Consider the following 22,413-nt stretch of genomic DNA (forward strand, 5'->3'; position numbering starts at 1 on the left):
TATGAATATGGATTCATTAAAAAAATGACAGCAATCCATAAAACAAACACGTAGTGCATCAGATTGTCATAATATGAATGGAATGGGATTTTATATATCGTAATGTATTTCGTAATATTTATGAACAAAGTGTGAGGTTCAACTTTTTTTTCCACCTGAAGTGTCATAGCCACAGACAGATCACCGGGTGGCGCTGTTTTGCAAAGTGCCGTTGAACAAGCAGAAGAAAAAGAAGCTTAGTTTTAAACTGGCGGACGTGACGTCAGGCCTGCTGATTACTCGGAGACAGGTGTGCGCGGCGGGGTAAAAAAATAAGTGTGCACGGCAGGGTCTAATAAATTGTTATTTCATGTTTTTAACATGTTAGTTTTGCAAATCAGTTCTGTACTTGCTTTCTGCTTGAATAAAAAAATGGATCTGCGAGCCTGACGTCACATCCGGCAATAAAAGCCAACGAGTGTTCCTCCTGGTTGTTCAACGGCGCTTTGCTCACCACCGCCATCCAGTGGCTTATCATGAGAACTGCTCTGGCTAGGAATAATTGAAAGTGTTTTCTTCTTTCTACTCAGTTGTTGATCTTGTCTATTTAATTTTTTATTTTAATTTGCTATTTGACGTCTCCAAACCAGATTATTTCCAAGGTTATTTTTCGCATGATGCAACAACTCTCACAAAAGAATGACATCAACTTTTTTTTTTTACGTCAGTATCACCAATATATTCAAATTTGAATACTGAAATCACCAAAAAAAGAATCCATTTGTCATTTACAAAACAAAGACAACACGCCATAATTTTTTTTAACAGTTTTTTTCCCAAACAAATTTCCTGAATGTTCCACAAATTCCATACTTGCACATACAAACATCAATTTTTTTCTTTTTTTTTACATGGTACATTGATTCTTTGAATTGAACTCACATTTAGAGTAGTTTTGGTTCATTTAAACAAGGCAAACTAAAAACAACCATCCAACTGTAATGTAATGAATTCATTTCCTGGCAAGGGGAAGGTCCTTGTGTCCATTTCTTTTGGGGGGGGGCGTCTGTGCGAGGATGAGGGGTCCGGTTTTCACCCAATCCTCTATCGTTACCAGAAAACCGAATGACCGGCTTCATTTCAACTTTCAGGATCCATAAAGTATAGCTTTACATATACAATATGTACTGCATGTATTAATAAATATTTGGAACTCTACACGTAACATTTAACAATTGAAGCTTTTTGAGGACTCTCTGGACGAACGTGAGCAGGAAAGGATTCACTTTGCCCCGTCCGAAGATGTTGGACAAGCTGTGATCTTTCATCATCATGTACATTTTATTTATTTTAAATATATCTACATATAAGAAGGTGAATATACATAAATCATATTCGAATTGTTTTATTGTGTTTTACAAATATTGAAAATATATTTTGAATGATATAGATATTTAGATATAGATATATAGAGATATATATATAAACACATTCCAAGTTGTTTTTGAACATTTTTAAACATTCAAAAGAGATTGCATATGAACTTACAATGTATTTGTAATACTGTATACTTATATATAATAAAAACGTTTTTGGCTGTATTTTAAAACATGTTTTAAATACGTTAAAACGTATTTAAGACACATTTGTAAATTTTCCTAAAATATTTCCATACATTTAAAACATATTTTCAATATTGTTCTAAATATATTTAAAATCTATCTTTGATCGTACATAAATAAATACATAAAAATATATAAACCAGGTCTAGGAGGAGCACAGTCACCACTTTCCGTACACGTTATGTTTCACCAATGTAAAAACCCCACTTTGATCAAGAACAATCACTGCAAGCAACAAACCGACATCATCACCATCGTCGGCTTCATCGTCGAACAACGGAAGGAAAAAACAAAACAAAACAAAAAAAAAAAACAACGCTACTCGTCGCGTTTTTAAAGACACAAACGGCCGGCACATGAAAGACGTCCCAAAAAGTCAGACAACACGACACGAACATGCGTCAAGATTGCTCGGCGAATTGAGTCGCCCTTATTTTTTTTTCAAGCATTTTTTCCCCCAAAGTCACTGAGGAAAAAAAAATAGCCACGCTTCATATAATGTGAGCTGGAGTTCTCCTTCTTCTCTCTCAGAAAGTTGAAATATACGTGCCTGATGGTATTTGTGCAGACAAACCGATTTCTCTAAAGAGTGGATATAACGGCCTTTTGGGACACAGCTAGCCTGGACCGCTAGCAGTCAAATATGTTAAAATATTTCCGCATGGTTGACCAAGTGACCTATTGTCACTCAATTTTTGAAAATATGGTCTGGATTTGGTAATAGTCAGATAAGTTTTTAAAAAAAAGGCCTCCTGGTGGGTTCAGTTCGGGTTAATTTATCATATTTTCTGAAAATATAAGCATAACTGGGAGTTTTTTTTTCATTTTTTTTTTTAACCTAGCAAACATATGTTGATGCTAAGCTAAGCTAACTGCTAAATTGCATGTTAACTTAAACACTCTTACTTTGGTGCAAACAGTCTCGTAAACATAGATAAAATGGCTTTTAAGAGGTGAGAATAAGAGTCGTTAGCTTTGCATTTAAATCTAAAAATAAAAAAACAGGGAACACCTTGCCCGAAATGCTAATCATCGAATATGATGCATTGCGCATTAATAACAAAAACATTTGCGCAAACAGTCTCTCAAACAGAAGAAATTGATTATGTGACTTTTTATGAGGGGGTGTAAATACTCTAATTTGAGTTGTTAGCCTAGCTTAGCATAAAAAAAATACAGGAAGCAGTTTACTTGGGTGGCTAACAGTCAAAGTTGTGGAATGACTGGCGAAGACTTCTTATAAATGTACCTTTTATTTAAAAATGTAAACATAACGAAATGTTATTTTGTGTATTGGAACGTAAAGCTAACAGGCAAGCTAGCCGTTTTCCTCCAGTGTTAATGCTAAGCTAAGCGAGGCTCATTGACGTTTAGGTTAGGCGCAACAAAGAATAGGAGCGTATGGCCCACGTGGAAACGCGGAAAATTAAATCCTCAGTCATTGATTGTCGGCACACAAACTGGATGTTAACGATCAGGGAAATGAGTTTTTTTTTTTTTTTAATTCAAATGAAATTTCTTTGTGCGTTATTTATGTAATCAGTTACTCTCAGGCAGCGATGTTTCTTTTGGTCCTGTTTATGCTTATGACTAGCTTGGATTTTTATGAGAAATAAGCGGGACAGCGGTGAGGACATTCAGTTTGGAATTCACTGCAAAGAATTCGCCAAGGTGACTTGGAATTCGTCCCAAAATGCTTCATACCAGAATGGCTGTCTTGCTATTCCATTTCAGACATGGGTCCTTGAGACTTTGCACGCACGAAAAAGAGTCGGGCACCATGTGTGAAATCGAAAATCAAATTGGCCATTTTGGATGGAGGCAACCATTTTAGACAAATCGACTGCTCAAAAATGCAAAATAAAAGCACTCACCTGAGCTCGTGCGCTGATGTTTTTTTTTTAGTTTTTATTTTTTTAAATGATGTAAACTCTGACTACTCTCGGTACATTCTGCTTTTCAGAACCAATCGGCTGTAATCCGAATTAAGAAAATATCGTGGAATGACGCAAGTTTTTTTCCCCACACTCACACAAACACATGCAACACACACGCACTCACCTGCACCGTAAAACAAACGGGAGCCCCCAAAGGTCGATACTAATCCCCCCAAAGAAGATGACGTCATCTTCATTGAGGAGCATTCTGGGGCTTCCAAAAAAAAAATGGCGATGCAGAGTTTGTAAGAGGCGGCGCTTGGACTCCGCCACGCCCCGCCCCGCCGGGCTGCCGCCTGCCAACCGCGCTGATGCCACCCGGGACTACTGCAGCACCTGGCCCCGAGTTTCGGGCAATTTTGTGGCGAGGAAGCTCCCTGCTGCCAGCGCACCGGCGGCAAACAGGATGGGCACGGCCTTGGTGATGCCCACGAAGGACTGGAAGATGCTGATGCCCAGGACGGCGGCCAGCTTGCACAGGGCATTCAGGAAACCGAACGCCGTGGTCCTAAAAGCAACACCAAATGCAAAAAGGTACAGCTTCGATTTTTTTTTAAATATTACCTGTGTCGGTTTTAGGAATTGATTTGAGGTCAGGTATTTAATAGAATGGAGGCTACATTTACGAATATTTTTTTTTTCATAATTTTTGTGCAAAAGAATTTCTTTAGGGCATTCATTAGAGAAGAGGCCAAAATTGGCAAATTAAATGCAGTTTGACAATATTTTAAAAATAATTAAAAAATGAAATAAAAATTACCTAATGAGGAAGCCATTATTTAAATGATAAATATCGATATAGGTCCTCCCCATTTATTTTTTACAGAATATGTAGATTTCATTTGAGTGTCAGTGTTTCCATATGACTTTAAATATAATAGGAAGTGTTTGAGATTATTATCCATGCAGCAAGGGCGTGACGTTACCTTTTATCAGACGGGTAGAGCTCAACAGTGATGACGTCCAGGGCATTCCAGGAGGCGATGCTGATGCCGCCGAACAGACACAGGAGGGCGATCATGCCCGACTCGCTGTTGCCGAACATCAGGAAGAAGCAGCTGATGCACGAAATGACGCTGGAGCCCGCTGCGTGGATTGAAAGAAAACATTACACTTGTTTGAAGGTTTACAATGACATCAACGCGACTGTACTAGCCCATCTATGGCATTTTGCATTCTAGACTCGCATGAAGCGAGTGGACTCCCCTGAGATGAACGTAGTTGTTTGAGGGTGACATGCGCTTACCCAACATCCTCAAACGGCCAATTTTGTCCATGAGCAAAGCAGACACGATGTTGCCGGGCAACACGGCCAGCGTTCCCAGGAAGTTGACGAAGTAGATCATGTAGGCGTTATTGAAATCGTCGCTGAAGTCCAGCATGCAGCCCTCCTTGTTATGCAGGAAGGTGCTGTTCACCAGCTTGGAGTCCACAAACCTGTACTTGAACAAATCTGACACCACAGACGCCATCATTTCGTTACGGCGCGTCACAATGCAGCGTGCGGAGTTTGACAAACTTTAGTGAGGTAAGGCGCATTTCGGAGGTCAGCTGATGGCACGCAAGCAAACAAAAAGGTCTAAAAAAAAATGTATGTCGCTCGCTTGTCAATTCACTAATTGATGAACAAGATCCTGTTTCCGTCTCCGTTGCCACGGTAACAGCTCGGCAACGCCAGAGTTACAGACAACACGACCGCGACGACGGCGCCTACTTAACGAAGGCGTGTTTGTGTGTCGTACCCGTGTTGTAAAACAAGCTGGCGATGAAGGTGCAGTTGCGGAAGACGGTGTGCGTGGACGTGATGTCCTCGAAGTAGCACTCCTCAAACACGGAGTCCTCAAACACCATCGACTTCATCTTCAGGTTGAGGAACCTGAAGAGTGGGGTGGGGGGGGGGGGAGTTAATTTTATTGTCTCACAAAAAAAAACTGCCATTTGAACAGGGGGTGTGTAGACTTTTTATATACCCTGTGCAAAAAGCCACTCACTTGTCGTTGAAGTAGTAGCCCTGGCGGTGCACCTGATTTTCCAGCGTAAAGTTAAAGGTGACGTGCTCCACGCGCTCCTTGCTGAAGGTCTTGGTGCGAGACTCGTACTCCTGCTTCTGGATGTACTTGATCATGTCCGGGAACCACACGGTCAGGCCGTAGTAGCTGCCAAAATAAAACAAAACAAACATATGAATTTGTAGTTAAAAGAAAATTGGAATGATTTAAGCGTTTACCTGAAGGACATGCTGAACCAAACAGCCATGAGCATGAAAGTGGTCCGCTTGTATTCCGGGCTGAAGCAGGCAAGAATGTTATTCCGGATCTGCAGGAATCCCCCGAAAAAAAAAAAAAAAAACATGAGGAAGGAACTACGAGATGCCGGATTGCCGCATCTTGTTTTTCATCTCACCTGTTGGGAGAGGCTCATAATTTTGAGGCGATAGCGTTGCCAGACAGGCATGTCGGTGCCGGCTTCCGCCAGCTCGTCCATCTGCTTCACCGTCTTGATGGTGGTCACCTTGGACAGGAAAGGGTTGCAATCCGTTTAAGAAAGTGCATGGAGAAGAAAAAAAAAAATTGGCCTGATTTTTATTTATTCTTACAAAAATGAATCAAAATCAGTGGTGATGGACTCACGGTAAACACTTTCTCGGGCTGTCCCTTAGCTCGCATGTTGGTGTCGTGGACTTGCTTGAGGATCATCCAGCCTTCGTCGTGTTTGCCGTTCTGTTCCCCAAAAAAAAAAGTTTTTGCCCGTTCACGATTCAACGGTGCGGCGTTCAGACGACCAACCGACCTCCAAGTAGAAGCGCGGACTCTCGGGCATGACGTTAAGGGCGGCGATGGCGGCGACCGAGGGGAAGGCGCACACAAGCACGAAGACGCGCCAGCTGTGGAACTGGTAAGCCGAGCCCATCTGGAAGCTCCAGCCTTGAGACGGAGAAACACGTCGAGAATGTGAAGAAAAAGAAACGCCTCCCTCCCGTTTCCTTTCGGGGAATCATCATCATGGCGACTCACCGTAATGGGGGATGATGGCCCACGCCATGGCCGAGGCGTAGATGCCGCCGATCATCCAGAACATGCAAAGCCAGCTGAGGTGCTCGCCTCGCTTCTCCTGGGACAGAAACTCCGAGTAGTAGGAGAAGACGATGGGAATGGAGCCTCCGATCCTGACGCAAGTGAAAAATTTCAATTGAACCATTGATGAGCAATTTCCACGTTGAAGACGTATAATTATTTTTTAATTTTTTTACCCGACGCCCGAGAGCAGCCTGCAGAAGAGGAAGGTGCTGTATCCCTGCACGAAGGACGAGAAGAAGGAGAAGATGCTGTTGATGGACAGCGAGATGAGAAGCGACTGTCGGCGACCGATCCGGTCGGCCATGGCGCCCCACAGGAAGGCCCCCACCATCATCCCGAAATACACAATCAGACCTGAGGACGCACAAACGACACAAATCTTATTGTGCTCGCCGGACGCAACATTAGGGACGCCTGGGCAACCCAATAAAAAGTTTTCATACGAAGGATCACGATGCTCGACTTGATTGACGCCGTCACTCAAGTCGCGAGACAGGAAGACCAAAATTTCAGGGACATCTTTTGTATGCCGCACGACATAAAAAAAATAAATAACAATAATTATCAAAGAAAAACAAAAGTGAAGAATTATTTTTTTTAGATTAGAAAATAGTTTGTAAAGTAAAACCTTCTGTTATTGCTCAATTCAAAAATATGAGCTAAAATTAAATAGAATTAGATTAAAATGAAATTAGGACAAGCTAAATAAAATAAAGAAAAAAATTCTATAGTGCTAATAATTAATGTTTTTTTTTTAAATACTGAATTTAAAATGACTTAAAATGAAAAAAACAAAAAAATATTATTTTCAGTTTTACATTTTTTATCAGTCCTTGTCACAGTGCAAAATAATAATAATATAAATATATTTTGAAAAATGTTGACATCATTTAATAATAAATAAAAGACTATATAAATGGAATGACAAAAGTACATTCAAACCTAAAAACATTGCACAAGTGCCATTTCTCATTCTTCTTCTTGAATCAGGAACATTTATTTATTGGCACACGGTGATGAAAACAAATGCCTGAAACGTACCCAGCATGCTCTTGTTGGGCTCGGACAGACACATGTCCCTCTCGGCGCTGGGCAGGACGAAGCCCACCACGAAGATCTCCACGCCGTCGGCCATGAGCGCCAGGCCCAGCACGAAGTAGAGCGTCCACTGGAACTTTCCGTGGCCGCACTCCTGCAGGATGCTCTCGTACTGCTGCGCCAGCTCCTCCTGGTCTTTACGCCTCTCCGCCTCGGACGCCGCCACGTCCCGGAACTGCTGCGGGACCGAGCCGGGCCCGCCGGCCAGGCTGCCCTTGCCCGACTCGGCCCGGGGGATGCCCTGGTACTCGCCCTCGTAGATCTCGTCGTCCTCGTCGTGGCCCTCGGTGGAGTCGCTGTGCCCGCCCTCCTCGTCGTCGTTGGCCGCCTGGCTGTCGCCGCGGTAGTAGCCGCCGCCGCTGCCGCCGCCGCCGTCCTGCGCCGGGTAGTCGTCATCGTCGTCCTCCTCGAAGCGGCTGTAGGAGCGGCGGCTGTACTCGTCGTTGACGCGGTCCACGCTGCGGGACACCTTCTTGGAGGCCTGTCGCTTGACTTCCTTGGCGATGTCTTTGGCGCCTTTGATGAAGGCCGTCCGGTTCTGGTAGCCGTCCTCCATCTTGTGGGGGACGCTTGGCTTTGGTGGGAAAAGTTCACCGACTGGAACGGAGCACAAGAATTCGCAATGTAACGTGACTGTGTGGAAACGGCATTTTGGCGGAGCAACAAACTCTAGATGTTGGGGCGGCCGCGACCGCGATCGGGGATCTGAAATAATTGTAGCCGTAAAATGTGCAATCAGTCTCGTGCAAAGCAACTAAAATGGTGTTCTCACTTTAGTTCCTCGTCGCTCAGTTAAAAAAAAAGTCCAAACATCCGTTTGTCATGCAGGTCAGTGCTGAGTCACTCTTGCTGCTGTTTTGTTGAAGGATTTCAAAGTGTTAACATCAGACACTAAAGACTCCCAAATGGAAAAAAAAAGATGAATCAATTTTCCATTTATACCCAATGAGGAAAATTGACTATTGTGTTCATTCCTTTCCTCTGTCACCCACTAAATTTCAACAAGATTTAACACCGCGGTGGCGTGCAAACAACGTGGGCCCCCGGGTGGCTCAAATAATGGAAAAAAAGAACGCGTGCCCACATTGTCTGACGAGTAAGGCGCTAAAACCAAGCCAAGCTTGAAATTGATTGTTTATCAAAGCCTGCCCAATCGTGCGGAACATCATCATCGACTCGTTTTTTTTTGTTGTTGTTGCTTTTTTTTTTTTTTTTTTTGTAAATAGCACAATCACCAAAAAGAAGCCCAGTAATGTTTGCACAAAAGCAGGGAGGTGTATTCTTTTCTCCTAGTTCCCAGGGGATATCGTACTTTTGCATTGAGCACTGCTGAGAGAGAGAGAGGGAGTGTGTGTGCGCGTGTTTGTGTATCTGCCATAAAACAATATGTCATGCTGTGTTTGCCAGGATGGGGAAAAAAGAGCCTCCAGCATTCCCTTTTGAGGCCCGGTAGGTGATAAGGTTCTAGCCAAAATATTAGGTACAGGAAAAAGGACGTCGACTGCAAATGCACGGTTATGCGTTCTTTAAAAAAATATTTAAATTAAATATGAGAATGAATATCTTTGTGAAAGCACACTTTGATTGCATCTTGTGGAAAGCGATGATGTAGATGTATTGCATAGTATAGCTCTTAAATTTGGTGAGGAAAGCTATGATTTCAGACCGTCCCTGAAGGCGACATGAGTGAGCTCGACAGACTCCACACAAACCTTTAAAATATGGCACGTAAATATGTGATTTCAGACTGCCCCTGAAGGCAACATGGATCTTTTTACTGTTCGGAGTGCGCGACTGCGCGTGTACGTGTGAGTGTGCGTGCGTGCGTGCGTGCGTGTGTGTGTGTGAACTGATCAGCATTAACGAGACACATTGCAGTTTCCCTCGCACCTGATGCAAGAAAAAAAAACTGAATAGCCATGGCATCATCTCCATTTGAACACACCCGAAAAAATAAAGCCAAACCTCCCTGTATTTGCACGCGCGCTTGCTGTTATTGTGCGCTTCATATTTGCATTGGCCTCTCGCAGGTGCAATTGTGCAAATGAAGCCTCCGGTGCATTCATAATGGGGAGGAGCGCAGGAGAGGCAGTGGGGTTGGGGGGACGGGGGAGGGGGGAGGGGGGGTGAGGAAAGGCCTCCCTCCGTTGCAGCGAGAAACGGCAACCAAAACGCCACTGAAATCAGTGAGGAAGAACAACACGTCAAATGGCCAATTGGGGGGTTTATTACGTGCAATCAGTGCAAATCCGCCTCACTGGAAGCTTGTCACGACTTGCAGCCACCCCCCCCCCCCCTCCGCCCCCACCCGAACACACGCGCATTAAAAAAAAAAACCGAGTGTTAATTGTTGCGTGCAGCGCAACGCGCACGTCGCGGCTGTTGCAGTGAGGTCCCAAAAAACAAGCTAATACGTGAAAACGTGGCGTTTTTTTCCGCGTACGTGAAGTACTCACCGCGCCTCTCGGTCTTCGGAGGATGAGGATGGTGGTGCTGATGAGGAGGAGGGAAACGGAGGAGGCTGTTGCTGTGCTGGTGGTGGTGACGATGATGATGCTGAGAGGAGCCCACGCCTACACGCAGTCATCAGGCGCACCCCCCCCCCCCCCCCCCGCTTCGAGGACCTCCATACACGCGCGCACACACTCACAAACACACGCACAGTAGCATGGTTGTAGTAACGAATTACAAATTGAATTCGGATCAATATTGCGTTTGTGGAATAAGAATTAAAAATACCAACCAGCGTTTTCAGCCATGCAAGGAGGCTTTGATTTTCAAAGGTGTCGACCGAAATTGACCACAGCCTCGGCTTGCAAACGTCTCATGACCAAACAGGTGAACACGACGTCAATTTCAGTCGACAGCAGGGGGCAGTCCTGCGTAAAATGTCAACGTCCTTTTCCTGCTACCTTTGCGCAGATGAGCGGTATAGAAAATCTATGGATGTGTCGATGCGCAAATTGAAAACATTGAACATGTTAAAAATATTTTTTTTTAAATGTAGGGCCATCTGTAGAGAGGAAAAGCAGCAAAAACACATCCCATACTTACCTGTTATTTGATTGATTTACATCATTACGCCTTATGTGTCAGCCAATTGGTGAAATTTGGGATTACACAAGTAGCTAAAATTATCAAACAATTTTTAGACATGAGCAAAAGCAAAAAAATTCATTTAAATGATCTGTCACAGGTTTTGTCAAAATTTTATCAAAGAAAACTCGTATTGGTATTGGTTTGAAAAAAGGTGGTATCGAACATCCCTAGTACTAAAGGATTTTATTCAACAGCGGTCTTTCATCTGTACAGTGACCCCCCCCCCAAAAAAAAAATACAAAGCTATTAAAATAATCAAACCTTACAAACTCCACTTGATATTTTTTCTTTAAAAAACAATGAGAAAAGAGAAGAGGAAAAAAATGCTTGGCGTATTAGGATGGCATTGGTGGCCTTAAAGGAACCCGAGGTGGTGCGACTGGCGGCCTGGGCGGCATGGGGGGTGCTCTCGGGAAGCCAAAGGGAGGAGGGCGAGGCGGGGCGGCGCCATAGCCCGGTGGCGGCATGGGAGGGGGCGGAGGTCCTCTCATTCCGGGCGGCACGGGGTGACCTGAGGGAGGCGGGAGGGTGAAAATTTGTGAAAAATGATGGCAGCAAGGGCGCAGCGGTTTGTGCACATACCCATAGGAGGTCCGTAGGGGGATCGGGGCGGCATGCCCATGGGTGGAGGCGGGGGCATCCCCGGAGGGAGTGGAGCACGGGCTTGATTGGAGCCCGGGGGTGCATGAGGTGGGGGCACCATGCCGGGAGGCGCCGGAGGGGGCATGGGCATCTGAGGCAGACCTGAGGGAGACAAATGGGCAAAATTTGCTGTCAAAATAAGAGAACATTAAATATTTTCCACTTCAAACGATTTAATTCACAATGACATTAAATATTAATCAAATTTAATTACATGTAGAGTGACTAGCACTTTATTGATAGCGAGAGCATGAGAGAGAGCCAAAGCCTGAGTATGGCATCACCACGGTAACACACACCTCCATGCATGGATCCAGGTGGGAAGGGCGGCGGTCCAGGAGGGTGGCCGCCCGGCTGCGCCTGATGGTTGTGATGCATGGCCATGCCGGGCGGCATAGCTGCCATAGCCCCCGGTGGCGGCATGGGGGGGAAAACACCAGGAGGTGGCATCCCGCCTGGCATGCCCATGCCGGCGTGTCCCATAGAGGTCAGCACGGGCGGCGGCACGGCCTGCGGAGGCGGCGCGTCGGCAAACAGCTGGTGGGGCCGGTCAGCCTGCGAGAGCGGGTTCTGGGCGGCCAGCAATCGCTCGGCGGCCGAGCCGTGCCGCTCGCCCTTGGAGTCCTTCTTGAAGGCATAGGAGACGGTGATGGGCCGGTTGCACAGGTACTGGCCGTTCATGGCCTCGATGGCGGCGTCGGATGCGTCGAAGCTGGCGAAGTTGATGAAGGCGTAGCCCTTGGAGTTGCCCGTGTCGGGGTCGCGCATGATCTTGGGCGTTTGCAGGATGACCCCGAAGGCGCTGAAGGTGTCGTAGAGCAGCTTCTCGTCAATCTCCGAGTCCAGGTTGCCGATGAAGATGTTGGCGCCCACGTCCAGGTTCTTGTTGTGCGCCGACGCCTTATTGACACGAATGGGCTTGCCGTACAGTTTGATCATGTTCATGATTTTGATGGCGTAGTCGGCGTCTTCTTCGCTAAGGAACTCCACAAAGCCATATCCTAAAGTGGAGTATGAAAAGGTCTCAAATCATTGCTTGCAAGTCAAGGGTTTTCTTATTTCAGTGAATAGTAACAAAGGCAAACAGGTCAATTCGGAAGTGAACAAGCACGTGTTCATTGTAACTTCTAATTGCAAAACCATTTTATATTAGTGCATACCTTGGTGTTGGCCCGTCACTCTGTCTTTGGGCATGTGCGTGTTGACGACAGGACCCGCCTGCAGGAAAAGCTCCCATAATAATGGCTCGGACACTTTCTCGTCCAAGCCGCCCACGTACACCGTGGCATCTGACAAATTCAATAAACCACAACTTGGTTTAAATATACGCGTTTGTAACCCATATAAGATATAGATAATATAATAATTTACAACGGCGAATTAACACAAATATTATTTAAAAAATTAAGAAACAAAATATTAATAACAGCTGAACATAATTACAAAAATACTAATAAACAAAAGAAAAAACTGAATTGTTCCTCTTCTCTCGCCGTACTTCTTTCACAAGCATCCTGTTAGCATGCTAGGCTAATGGCTTCTTTTAGCACTTATCTTACGCATACACGCCCAGAAAAAAAGCATCGAAGCCAGTCATAAATTCTGAAACTCATACAATAACAAGCATACATTTTTGTTGGACAGCGAATAAAACTGAACAATTAGCGGAGAGTGGAGCTAACGACTACAGCACATGTTTGCGAGCCACAATAACGCCGCAAAAGAAGCCAGAGGAGGGCATCCCAATGGATGAAAGTCAGTTAAAAGAAGCCCCATGGATAAACAATTTTGTTAATTTGTGGATAGACGGTAAAAGCGTGATAGAGATACCTTGGTTTCGTTCTGAAATCGGTCCCGCTGCCATGTTGAATGAACAACGGTGGAGAACCGCTTGAAGAGAATTCCGCCTCTTCCGGTTACGTATGCGGAAGTGTAATACGTCATTAAAAATATCGGTCGCTAACTTTAGCTATTTCCATAACATCTATAATTAATAAACAAAAGCAAGAAACATTTATAAAACACACACACACACACACACTACATTATGCATGTTCCCACTCTCAAACAGTTCCCACGTGTACATTTTTTTTAATTTGCTTGCATCCTAAATACCCCAAAGATTAAGAATTAACACCACACTTGGCACCCTATTTTTTAAAAATAAATTGAAACATCCTGCGTGGCATTGTGTATTTTATTATATATAAATCTACTAAATGTATAAACATTGAATACAAAAATGCGCATAGAAAATACACAAATCCTTTACAAAATAACCAATACTGTGTGGTTAAAAGACATAATAGAAACATCATGCACCAAAGGCTAGAGATACAGTGGATATAATAAGTCTACACAACCCTGTTTAAATGTTTTTTTTGTGACACACAAAAAGGTAAGTAATGTCAAAACCTTTTCATAAATGTGACCTACAGCCTGTACCTTTTGGAGAACAATAATAAACAAGTGTGCATACCCTTTCAGAATGAACCAGTCACATTCAAACTAATTTTAAACGAATCGTATGGACTTTTTATATGCACTGTAGCATTTAACACAAGAACACAAGCTGTAATAAAACAAGAAATGAGACCAAAATGGCTTAAGTAACATATCTCCGGCTTACGTCGACATACTGTACTTCATATGTGAGAAAATACAATCATCCAAAACCTTAAGAAAAATGGCAAGCTCAGGCGTATAAACGCAAGCCGTGTTCCAGCTGCCAAATAGAGTGAGCGTTACATCACGTGAATGGTCCATTGTTCACCATTTCCACCCTTTCTGCACCAACTAAAATTACAGTAGGGATTAAACGTGCCTCTGAGTGGTCATAGGGACGATTAAATCCTTCCTAATCTAATGTTATGTACCAAGAGAGGGAAATGACTTGAGTGCGCATGCTACTAATTTACGCTATTGCGTCAATTTAGTGAGGCTACAGACTTAAATTCCTTGCTGCTGTAACACCTCAAATTTCCCCATTGTGGGACTAATAAAGGACATCTTATCTTAATCCTTTTAACACGCAGGCAACAAACGGTTCAAATTAGCAGGATATGTCACATTTGTAGCATTCGACAAATAAGGTCCCACTTGTACCGCAAGTATTTCAACTGCTCCTAATTCTTCAAAAATGCAGCAAAAATGAGAGAGAACTATCCTCGATTAATTGCTGAAAACCAGTATTTATCGTTTTTAATGCCATTTTTTTGGCATCTTAGTGCCAAGGAACTATGTTGAAGTGAGTTAAAGAGCTTCATAAAGACAAAAGTAGTGCTTTGCCGCCATCTTGTGGCATCGAGAGGCAATTCTAAGCATTTTTAGAGGGGCAGCGGTTGCATAGTCGCAACATGACTGTTTTTAAAGTTTGGTATTAAACTCCACATTCACTTGACATGAATTGAAATGTAACATTGTTTAAAAAAAATAAAAATAAAAAAATAACATGACAATGCACATTCACCAATAAAAGGCTGTATGACAAACGACAAAACACGTCAACTCCAGCCAGCTGGTGGGCCAATCGGGCAAAAAAAAAAAAGGCGTCAAAAGCTAACAAGCTACGACTTATGGCTTGTTTCACGGCTGGATGTGCTTTCGGAACAATCCTCAGGCGGCGTTACCCGAGGGCGCTTTTAGTGCGAGGGAAGCGTGGCGGCGTTGGCGGCGCTCAGCTGGCCCACGGCGATCATCAGGATGTCCTTCTTCTCCTTGTAGAAGCGCAGCTCGCGGCCGGCCAGCCGCGCCTCCTCCAGCTCGCGCTCGGTGGCCGCCAACTCCTGGGAGACGGTGCTCGCCACGCTCTGCTCGCGGTTCACCCAGTCGGCCGCCATCTGCGTGCGCATGTCGTCGTCCAGCGCCCGGTGCGAGTAGTGGGCCAGCACCTCCTGGGGGGCCGATAAAAACTCAAGTTCAGTTTGGTGGGATTGGCAAACTGCGCAATAACTCGCCCAAAATAAATCAGTCAATGTAAAAGTAAAATGGGGGTGGTGGGCACATTCCTAGGGGGGTGCACCAACTTTTTTGAAAAGACAGAAACAACATTTTTTTTTTCAGTTGGGTTCAAAAGTTAAATTCCAACAAGCATTGGAAAGAAAAAAACTCAATCAAACTTTGGTGCGTTAACATCCGGGGGGTGCGCCAACTTGGGGAAAAAAAACAATATAAGCCTGATAATGGTGTGTGGCTTACGTTTAAGATCTTTTTTATTTTCATTTCCAAGCTAACACGACCGTGACGACGAGTGTCACGTGAGAAGCGATGTGATGGTGTGTGAGGAAAAAAAAAAAAACCTCCAAGTTCGCGAGTGCGCCATGACGCGGTGATAATTGAAAGCATGTGGGCGACGCTACCTGACGGGAACACTGGCGTTCCCGCATGGCTTTCAGGCTTCCGTTCCAGTGGAGGAGTTGGAAGACCGTCATCAGCTCCTGAACAATGAACACACACACACACACACACACCCCCACACACACACACACACACACAAACAGATGCCGTTTACCAGCGGCAAATCTGAATATGGAGCAAAACCTGTTTAAGAGACCTGGTTGGTCCGTCACGCACCTGAAATTCCAGCATTGATTTGCCTTTGTTGGATTCCAGCATGAAGCGGAACGCTCCGATTCCCGTGTTGGGGTTGTCGGCCTCCTCCCGATTTCCCTGCGGGAAACGCGCCAAGATTGGGATGGAGAGAAAAGCTGAACTTTATTTTTTTAGTCCCCGGACTTACATTGAAGGAAGCCAAGGCCTCGCCGACGCTCTTCTCGATGAAGTCGTTGGTGATGCGTCGCGACGGGTGTTCGTTAAAAACCGAGTTCATGAGGGCGATCTTGGCCGCGCTGCGTCGGGCCTCGGCTTTGGTGGGACAGAACTATAAGAAAAACAAATGATTAAAAATAAGACAATAAAAAAGTGAAAAATGCGAGTCGAGCGAAAATCAGCGCACTTGGAAACTTCCGAAGCAGCTTCCCCCCGGGAGGCTCACGTAGCAGACGTACGGCGGGCTGCTGGAGGCCACCATCTCGTACACCACCAGCGCTCCGTTGCGAAGGTCGGCGCCGCGGCTCAGCTTCATCTGCCAGAACTCCTGTAAGGCCTCCACCACGTTCACTACGAACAACAACAACACACCAGAGAGAGAAGCGGCATGAGCACCAAAAAAAAAAGTACATTTTAAAAGTGTAGGATCTGAAATAATTTGACACAAAAATTAAAAAAAAAAAAAAAAAAATTAGGGTTTCCTTCCCACCACTGTAAATCACGAGGGTGTGGAGCATCTCCAGATTAGTATAAAAGTATGCAAAAGTCAGCAAAAAAAAAAAAAAAGAAAAAACGCGGTCATAAAAATGTTTTGGATGGACTCGGCAGGACAATACGATAGCGCTGTCAAAAGTGACTAATGTTGCCGTGGCGGCGCGGCGCCAACGTGGGCGAGCCACTTCCTTTTGGATCCAGCATCGAGTACTCGCTTGGATGACATTGGAAGAGTCGCACCATAAATCACGGTGTCGCCCGCAGGACTTTTCCCTAGCCTATCATGATGATCCACAATCCCTGTTATGATAAGAATATTTTTTATTCAGTAGTTGAAGCACTACATTTGTTTACAGTCACGGGACACTTCATTAGGTACACCTGCAGTGACGATGCAATGTCGTTTCACGCAACTACAGCCGCAGAAAAGAACATATTCATGCAGAATAGTTGAAAATATACAATATAAATATCGTAATAGCTGGAAATAAACACTGAAACAAGATACTAGTGAATAAAGATGTAATAGGAATAATAATGACACTGTAACTATCGTTTTGGATACACGCACGGTTGTGTGTTGTTCTAAATGACTAGAAGCTTATTGATCTTTAATGTAATCCGGGTTTAATCTTGAGTCGTTAATCCTATAATGAATTGGAACACATGTTACACTGACTTGCAAATGAGTAAAGCTTAGGAAAAAAGTGGCGGAAAAAGAGGAAGAAAAAGTCACATTGTGGAATAATGTTTGAGAAAAATAATTAAAGCATTTATTTACTGTATTCTATTGTCAAAAGTATTTATTTAGATTAAATGTAATTAAGACTTGAAAGTTTTTTTGAACAGAGTGATAAGATTTTTTTTATTATTTCCTGCAATTCTATTTGTATTTTTTTTAAAATGAGTGGTATAGTTTAAGATGTTAGCTATTGAGCAAAATTAGCTTGACCATCTTCATGAACCGTTTTGGGGCATTTTATTTCGTAGTAACGAAGATAGCTGGCGGAAACATATTGAAAACAAAAGTATATATTTTGTTTTGGAAACGTAGCGGGTTCAAGTGAAAGTGGAGTTGTACTTGTACTCAGTTACATTAAAAGACTGATGTGAGGACTCCCTCTAGTGGTGCGCAAAAGAATCACTGAATTCAACGCAGACAGAGGAATATGAGCTTTTGATTCAGCCTATTTAAATCTTATATATATATATTTATATATATATATTTTTTTTTACTTTTCAGACAGCACATTTTTAAACAGCTACTGTTCAGTTGTGTTTCACTTTTCAGGACAAAACATCTTACATCTTCAATTGAACTTTTCTGTGCAATACATTTTAACGTATTCATGATTTAAGTGCAATTGTATTTTTTATTTTTTTGTGTGGTACTTGGCTTAAACTGAGAAGCAATTTAGGGGTACACGTGGTAATTTTCAACTGGCATTACAATTTTGAGGGGGGTGCTTGCAACAATCTCTCTCCGGACCTCAAAACTTTAGAGGTCCATTAAAGGTGCAAAAAGAGTAAAAAAAAAGTGCTTACCTCGACCGTAGCCCTGCGTGTGCTTGGCAAAACTGCGGACCACCGCCTCCACCGCCTCCTTTAGCACCGCCGGATTGCCTGTGTTAGGGAGGCCGGCGGCGGAGAGACCCAGACCGGCTCCTCCTCCTCCGCCTCCGCCGTAGAGGCTGTGCAGCTGAAGCGGCGGGGGGGGCGGCGGAGGCCCGGAGCAGGCGGCCAGCGACGGAGGCGACGGCAACAGTGGAGGGATGGGCACCGTCACCCCGGGTCGGAGAGACGAGGCGGAGGCCGAGGAGGAGGAGCGTAGCGTCCCGCCGACGGTCTGCCCCGAACCGAAGCCGATGCCCGGTTGGAGCCGCTGAGGGCGGATATGGACCGGGAGAACGTGAGAGTCCATCGTCCAAAACGCGACGATCGAACCGGGACCGAGTGGAGTCGGTGCCGAGCGAGCGGACAGTCAGTTGTGGGTTAAAAAAATAGAGATTAAACTGAAATTAGCAGGATTTTGTCCGCATGCAGACCCGAACTGTACTTGACTGTTGTTCTGGTCTGCATCCTGCCTGCTTGGACTGCGAGTCGAGTTGCCTTCAGGGACGCCACGTAAAACCTGCAACCACGTCAAAAAACAATTCACACGAGCGGTTTTCCAACAAATGTCTCTCAACAAAATTACATATCACATAAAGATAGATTACATGTATCATTATTTACTTTAAGTGCCTTTCCAGTGGAGAACACATTTAGTTGACAAGTAGATATTAAGTTGTCTGATTTTATACGTGACATGAAGGCAGCACTGGAAAGTCAGAAATATTAGGCCAAGAAATTTGAGACCCCTCTTGTTCGTTCCAGTCTGGCCTACAAATGTTCCTCCTTCGCCACAACTCATCATGTTTTCATTTAGGACTTTCACAACGTGACAACGGAAGATTAAGATAACGGCAGTCAACCTTTGAGACTCGAGACCACCAACTTTGTGATGGAAAAAACAGGAGGAAATGGGACCGGGCCCCCACTACTTACCCCCCCCCTCACATCTTGTAGAAATGTCCATTCTTTCTGTGGTCTGGTAGAAGGCCAGAGGAGGAAAGATGGAACATTGTTTTAAAGAGATCCACATTGTGATAGCGAAGATGTCAATGCACATATCTGGTTCAATCACACGTCCTCCATTTTGGCTCTATTTTGGAAATTAAGCCCCTAGAGCAAGTTTTACAAAACATGTAAACACTTAAAGGCATATATTCTTTATCCTCTACGTAAAATGACTCCTATCACAGCACTTAACTGAGACAGTTGTGAAACTCTTCCCGTTGTTTCTCTCGAAGATTTACAGTACGAAATAAAGAGAAGAGACTGTAAGGAATAATTTTGTACAATTTATTTGAGCAAATATAATTTAGGTTTTAAAGGTAGGTCAATGCTACTTACAATTTCTAGGTTTGTTTGCCCACTGCTCATTTTCAGGCACGTTGATACCTCTAAAAAGATTGAGGGAAAAAAAAGAGCAGCAGCACACGTTGCACAACCACTCCAAGCTTCATCGAGAAACTGGAAGTAAATTCCGGCAGCATATCAACAACATCCAAGAACCCAATAAAAGAGCTAAGCAATATAATGACCTATTTCTATTATTCCGTGTCCACAAACAACATTTTTCAGAATTTGAAGGTATCAACAAAGCGGGCATGCAAAAAAAAAAAAAAAAAAAAAAACTTGCTGCGCATTCCCACAATTCTCAGCATCTGGCTTTCATTAAGAAACGTCAGAGCACAAAGAGGGATTTATCGCCAGAGGTTTTATTTACGAGCACATATGGGCTCCTGGCATTGAAAAAAAAAAAATTAATGGCAAGAGGCCGGGCAGGAGCGTGATGGACAATTAATGACTTTTTACAAGGAGTCATAAAGATAGCGAGCAAAAAGGGACACCTGGCAAGCAAAGGTAGAAGGTTTACATCCACATCCTCCTCTTGTTGGACCAATGATTTATATTTCCTACCGCAGCGCTTTATAATTAAGCTTTACGTGAGGAAGACCATTAAAAACATTGGCGGTTAATTATTGCGTGGCACCTAAAAAAAAAAAAACTAATAATGAATTTGTAATTATTTTACGACACTATGGCAGCCATTTGACGACGATTTACATTTTTAAAAGGTATTTTCCCCAAAGCCCTTTTACAACTGAAATGGCCGCTGGACTAAATAAAGCCCAAATGAACATCACAAAAAAAATTTAAAAATTCAAATAAAAAAATTCCACAGACAGCAATGAGGAAATGATGCAATATGTTTGTTGGGAAGCTGATGTGGCAGGACTAAATGTACTGGCCTCTGCGTCATCATCCACAGAGAAGTCATCAGGTGTTTGGTCCGATCAACATGATAAGACAACTCTGCAACCTCCCACACACACACACACACACACACACACACACACACCAACACGGGGAGACATACACGCAGTTGGACTTTGGTCCACTTTGGCCAAGTGGCACTCGGAGCAACAAGGGTCACGACAATGTTTTGTCAGCGCTACAGACCGTCCAATCGCATTTGGACATCGATATCTCGTCCAATCACAATCCGGAACACACACCGCTGCCCCGACTGAGGGCCTTATAAGAAGCGTTTCAAGCCGGCAAGGAGCTACCATCATCCGGTCCAAATCCTCCTGTGCTTCGGGTATGTATTTTTTTTTCTGCTTGTCATCAAGATAGTTTTAATTGTTAATAGTATTCTCGTGATATTATTGTGATTGCTATTGTAAATTGTTCAAAATGTTGAAATTAGATGAAAAAGCTTTGCAGATGTAAATGTCACAAGCGTGCTTAATAATAGTGCTTACAGGACTTTGTATTGTAAAATATTGAGTGCCGGAAAGTCAACCCAAAATTATGCCGGTTTAAAAAAAACAAAAACAAAAAAAAACAAGTTAAATATCAAAAGATCGCACAGCAAAAATTGTGACTTCCATAAAGTCACAAAAATTGCGCAGGTTAATGACGACACTAAATCCCAAGCAAATTGAATCGTTAATTTTTTCTCCCCAGGTCTTATCCAATCTGCAACCATGAAACTCATCATCGCCGCCTTTGTTGTTATCGCACTGGCTCAAGGTAGGACACCATTTTCACACCAATATGAAAACAACATCTTTTCACACTGCATTAAAATAAAAAAAAATTAAAAATGTGGTTTACGCAGGGAGCCTTGCCCAGGATGCTGGCGAGATTGAAATGATCAGCCAGAAATTCGAGGAGATCAAGAACAAAATGAGTGAAGAGCTGAGCAAGCTGATCAGCACTCAGGAGCTGGGCAGCCAGGCTCAGTGAGTTGACCCCCCCCCCCAAAAAAAAAAAAAAACACGTCATCACACCACAGCAAACACATTATTCCGTTTAAAATGACAACTTTCGGTGACACCTCCAGTCTCTCATCCTGAGTTAATTCACTGCCAAAGACAATTCACCCTTTTTTTTTTCTCGCTGATGTCATCTATGCGTTTTTTGCAGGGCCTTCCTGGAGCAGCAGAGGAGCCAGTTTGAACCCATCATGACCAAAGTGCAGGAGCAGATCAAGGCGGCTGCCGCCAACATGCAGGAGCAGATCGAGCCCATGGCCACCAACTTCCAGACACAGATGCAGCCCATGTTGGAGACGTTCCAGAAGCAGATGGAGGTCATCCTCCGGCAGGTGACCGAGCAGGCCAAGGCCCTGACCAACTAAGAGCAAGCAAAAAAAAAAAAGGGAACCTGCAGCCATCTTCCGCCATCATGGACTCATTTCCTTTTGGACTCCACACGTGTTTCTGTGCCTTTGTGATTTCATCTCCAAAGGTCAAAGAAGTGCAATAAAATCTTGAAACACAACAGCATGTCCTGTTTTCACATAGTTGTTGGCCAGGGTGTTCGAAACTGCATGGGGGGAGTTTTTTTTTTTTTTTTTAATAAATCTATGGAATTTTTTTTTCAACAATAAAAATGACATAGGAAATAAGCGTGAACTGCTTAAACCATTTAAATGCGTTTTAAGATTCATGGGTGTGTTGGTCCACTCAAACAAAAATTAAAAAAAAAAAAAAATAATAATTTCCAGGGCCTCTCTAATTTCCATCAAACGGGCAATGAATTTGTCTCAGATTTTTCACCCCCCCCCAAAAAAAAAATTAT

General features: G+C 43.8%; 4 protein-coding genes across 4 annotated transcripts; 1 reads left to right on the forward strand and 3 right to left on the reverse strand.

Moving 5' to 3' along the window:
• Positions 1-1,477: 1,477 nt before the first annotated feature.
• Positions 1,478-10,315, reverse strand: LOC148321647 (synaptic vesicle glycoprotein 2A-like). The gene is made up of 13 exons (XM_088318919.1): positions 10,170-10,315; positions 7,657-8,310; positions 6,789-6,969; positions 6,553-6,704; positions 6,329-6,462; positions 6,169-6,258; positions 5,942-6,049; positions 5,766-5,854; positions 5,530-5,694; positions 5,281-5,414; positions 4,785-4,991; positions 4,465-4,624; positions 1,478-4,046 (listed from the first exon to the last, which is right to left on the reverse strand). The coding sequence occupies exons 2-13, from the start codon at positions 8,267-8,269 to the stop codon at positions 3,863-3,865; spliced, it is 2,217 nt and encodes a 738-aa protein (XP_088175045.1). The 5' UTR covers positions 8,270-8,310; positions 10,170-10,315; the 3' UTR covers positions 1,478-3,862.
• A 673-nt stretch (positions 10,316-10,988) lies between these two features.
• Positions 10,989-13,398, reverse strand: sf3b4 (splicing factor 3b, subunit 4). The gene is made up of 5 exons (XM_088319229.1): positions 13,285-13,398; positions 12,615-12,743; positions 11,754-12,455; positions 11,395-11,556; positions 10,989-11,323 (listed from the first exon to the last, which is right to left on the reverse strand). The coding sequence occupies exons 1-5, from the start codon at positions 13,316-13,318 to the stop codon at positions 11,148-11,150; spliced, it is 1,203 nt and encodes a 400-aa protein (XP_088175355.1). The 5' UTR covers positions 13,319-13,398; the 3' UTR covers positions 10,989-11,147.
• Positions 13,399-14,467: 1,069 nt separating this feature from the next.
• On the reverse strand, positions 14,468-21,596 carry lix1l (limb and CNS expressed 1 like). Its single transcript, XM_088318524.1, has 7 exons — positions 19,672-21,596; positions 18,262-18,847; positions 16,409-16,572; positions 16,193-16,333; positions 16,027-16,122; positions 15,813-15,890; positions 14,468-15,347 (listed from the first exon to the last, which is right to left on the reverse strand). The coding sequence occupies exons 2-7, from the start codon at positions 18,635-18,637 to the stop codon at positions 15,096-15,098; spliced, it is 1,107 nt and encodes a 368-aa protein (XP_088174650.1). The 5' UTR covers positions 18,638-18,847; positions 19,672-21,596; the 3' UTR covers positions 14,468-15,095.
• On the forward strand, positions 20,827-22,113 carry LOC148321650 (type-4 ice-structuring protein-like). The gene is made up of 4 exons (XM_088318525.1): positions 20,827-20,926; positions 21,295-21,360; positions 21,449-21,572; positions 21,757-22,113. The coding sequence occupies exons 2-4, from the start codon at positions 21,315-21,317 to the stop codon at positions 21,968-21,970; spliced, it is 384 nt and encodes a 127-aa protein (XP_088174651.1). The 5' UTR covers positions 20,827-20,926; positions 21,295-21,314; the 3' UTR covers positions 21,971-22,113.
• The last annotated feature ends 300 nt before the right edge of the window (positions 22,114-22,413 follow it).

This window comes from Idiotropiscis lumnitzeri, chromosome 16, assembly GCF_059441095.1.
Source record: "Idiotropiscis lumnitzeri isolate Australia: NSW breed Sydney's pygmy pipehorse chromosome 16, RoL_Ilum_1.0, whole genome shotgun sequence".
Lineage (NCBI taxonomy): Eukaryota > Metazoa > Chordata > Actinopteri > Syngnathiformes > Syngnathidae > Idiotropiscis > Idiotropiscis lumnitzeri.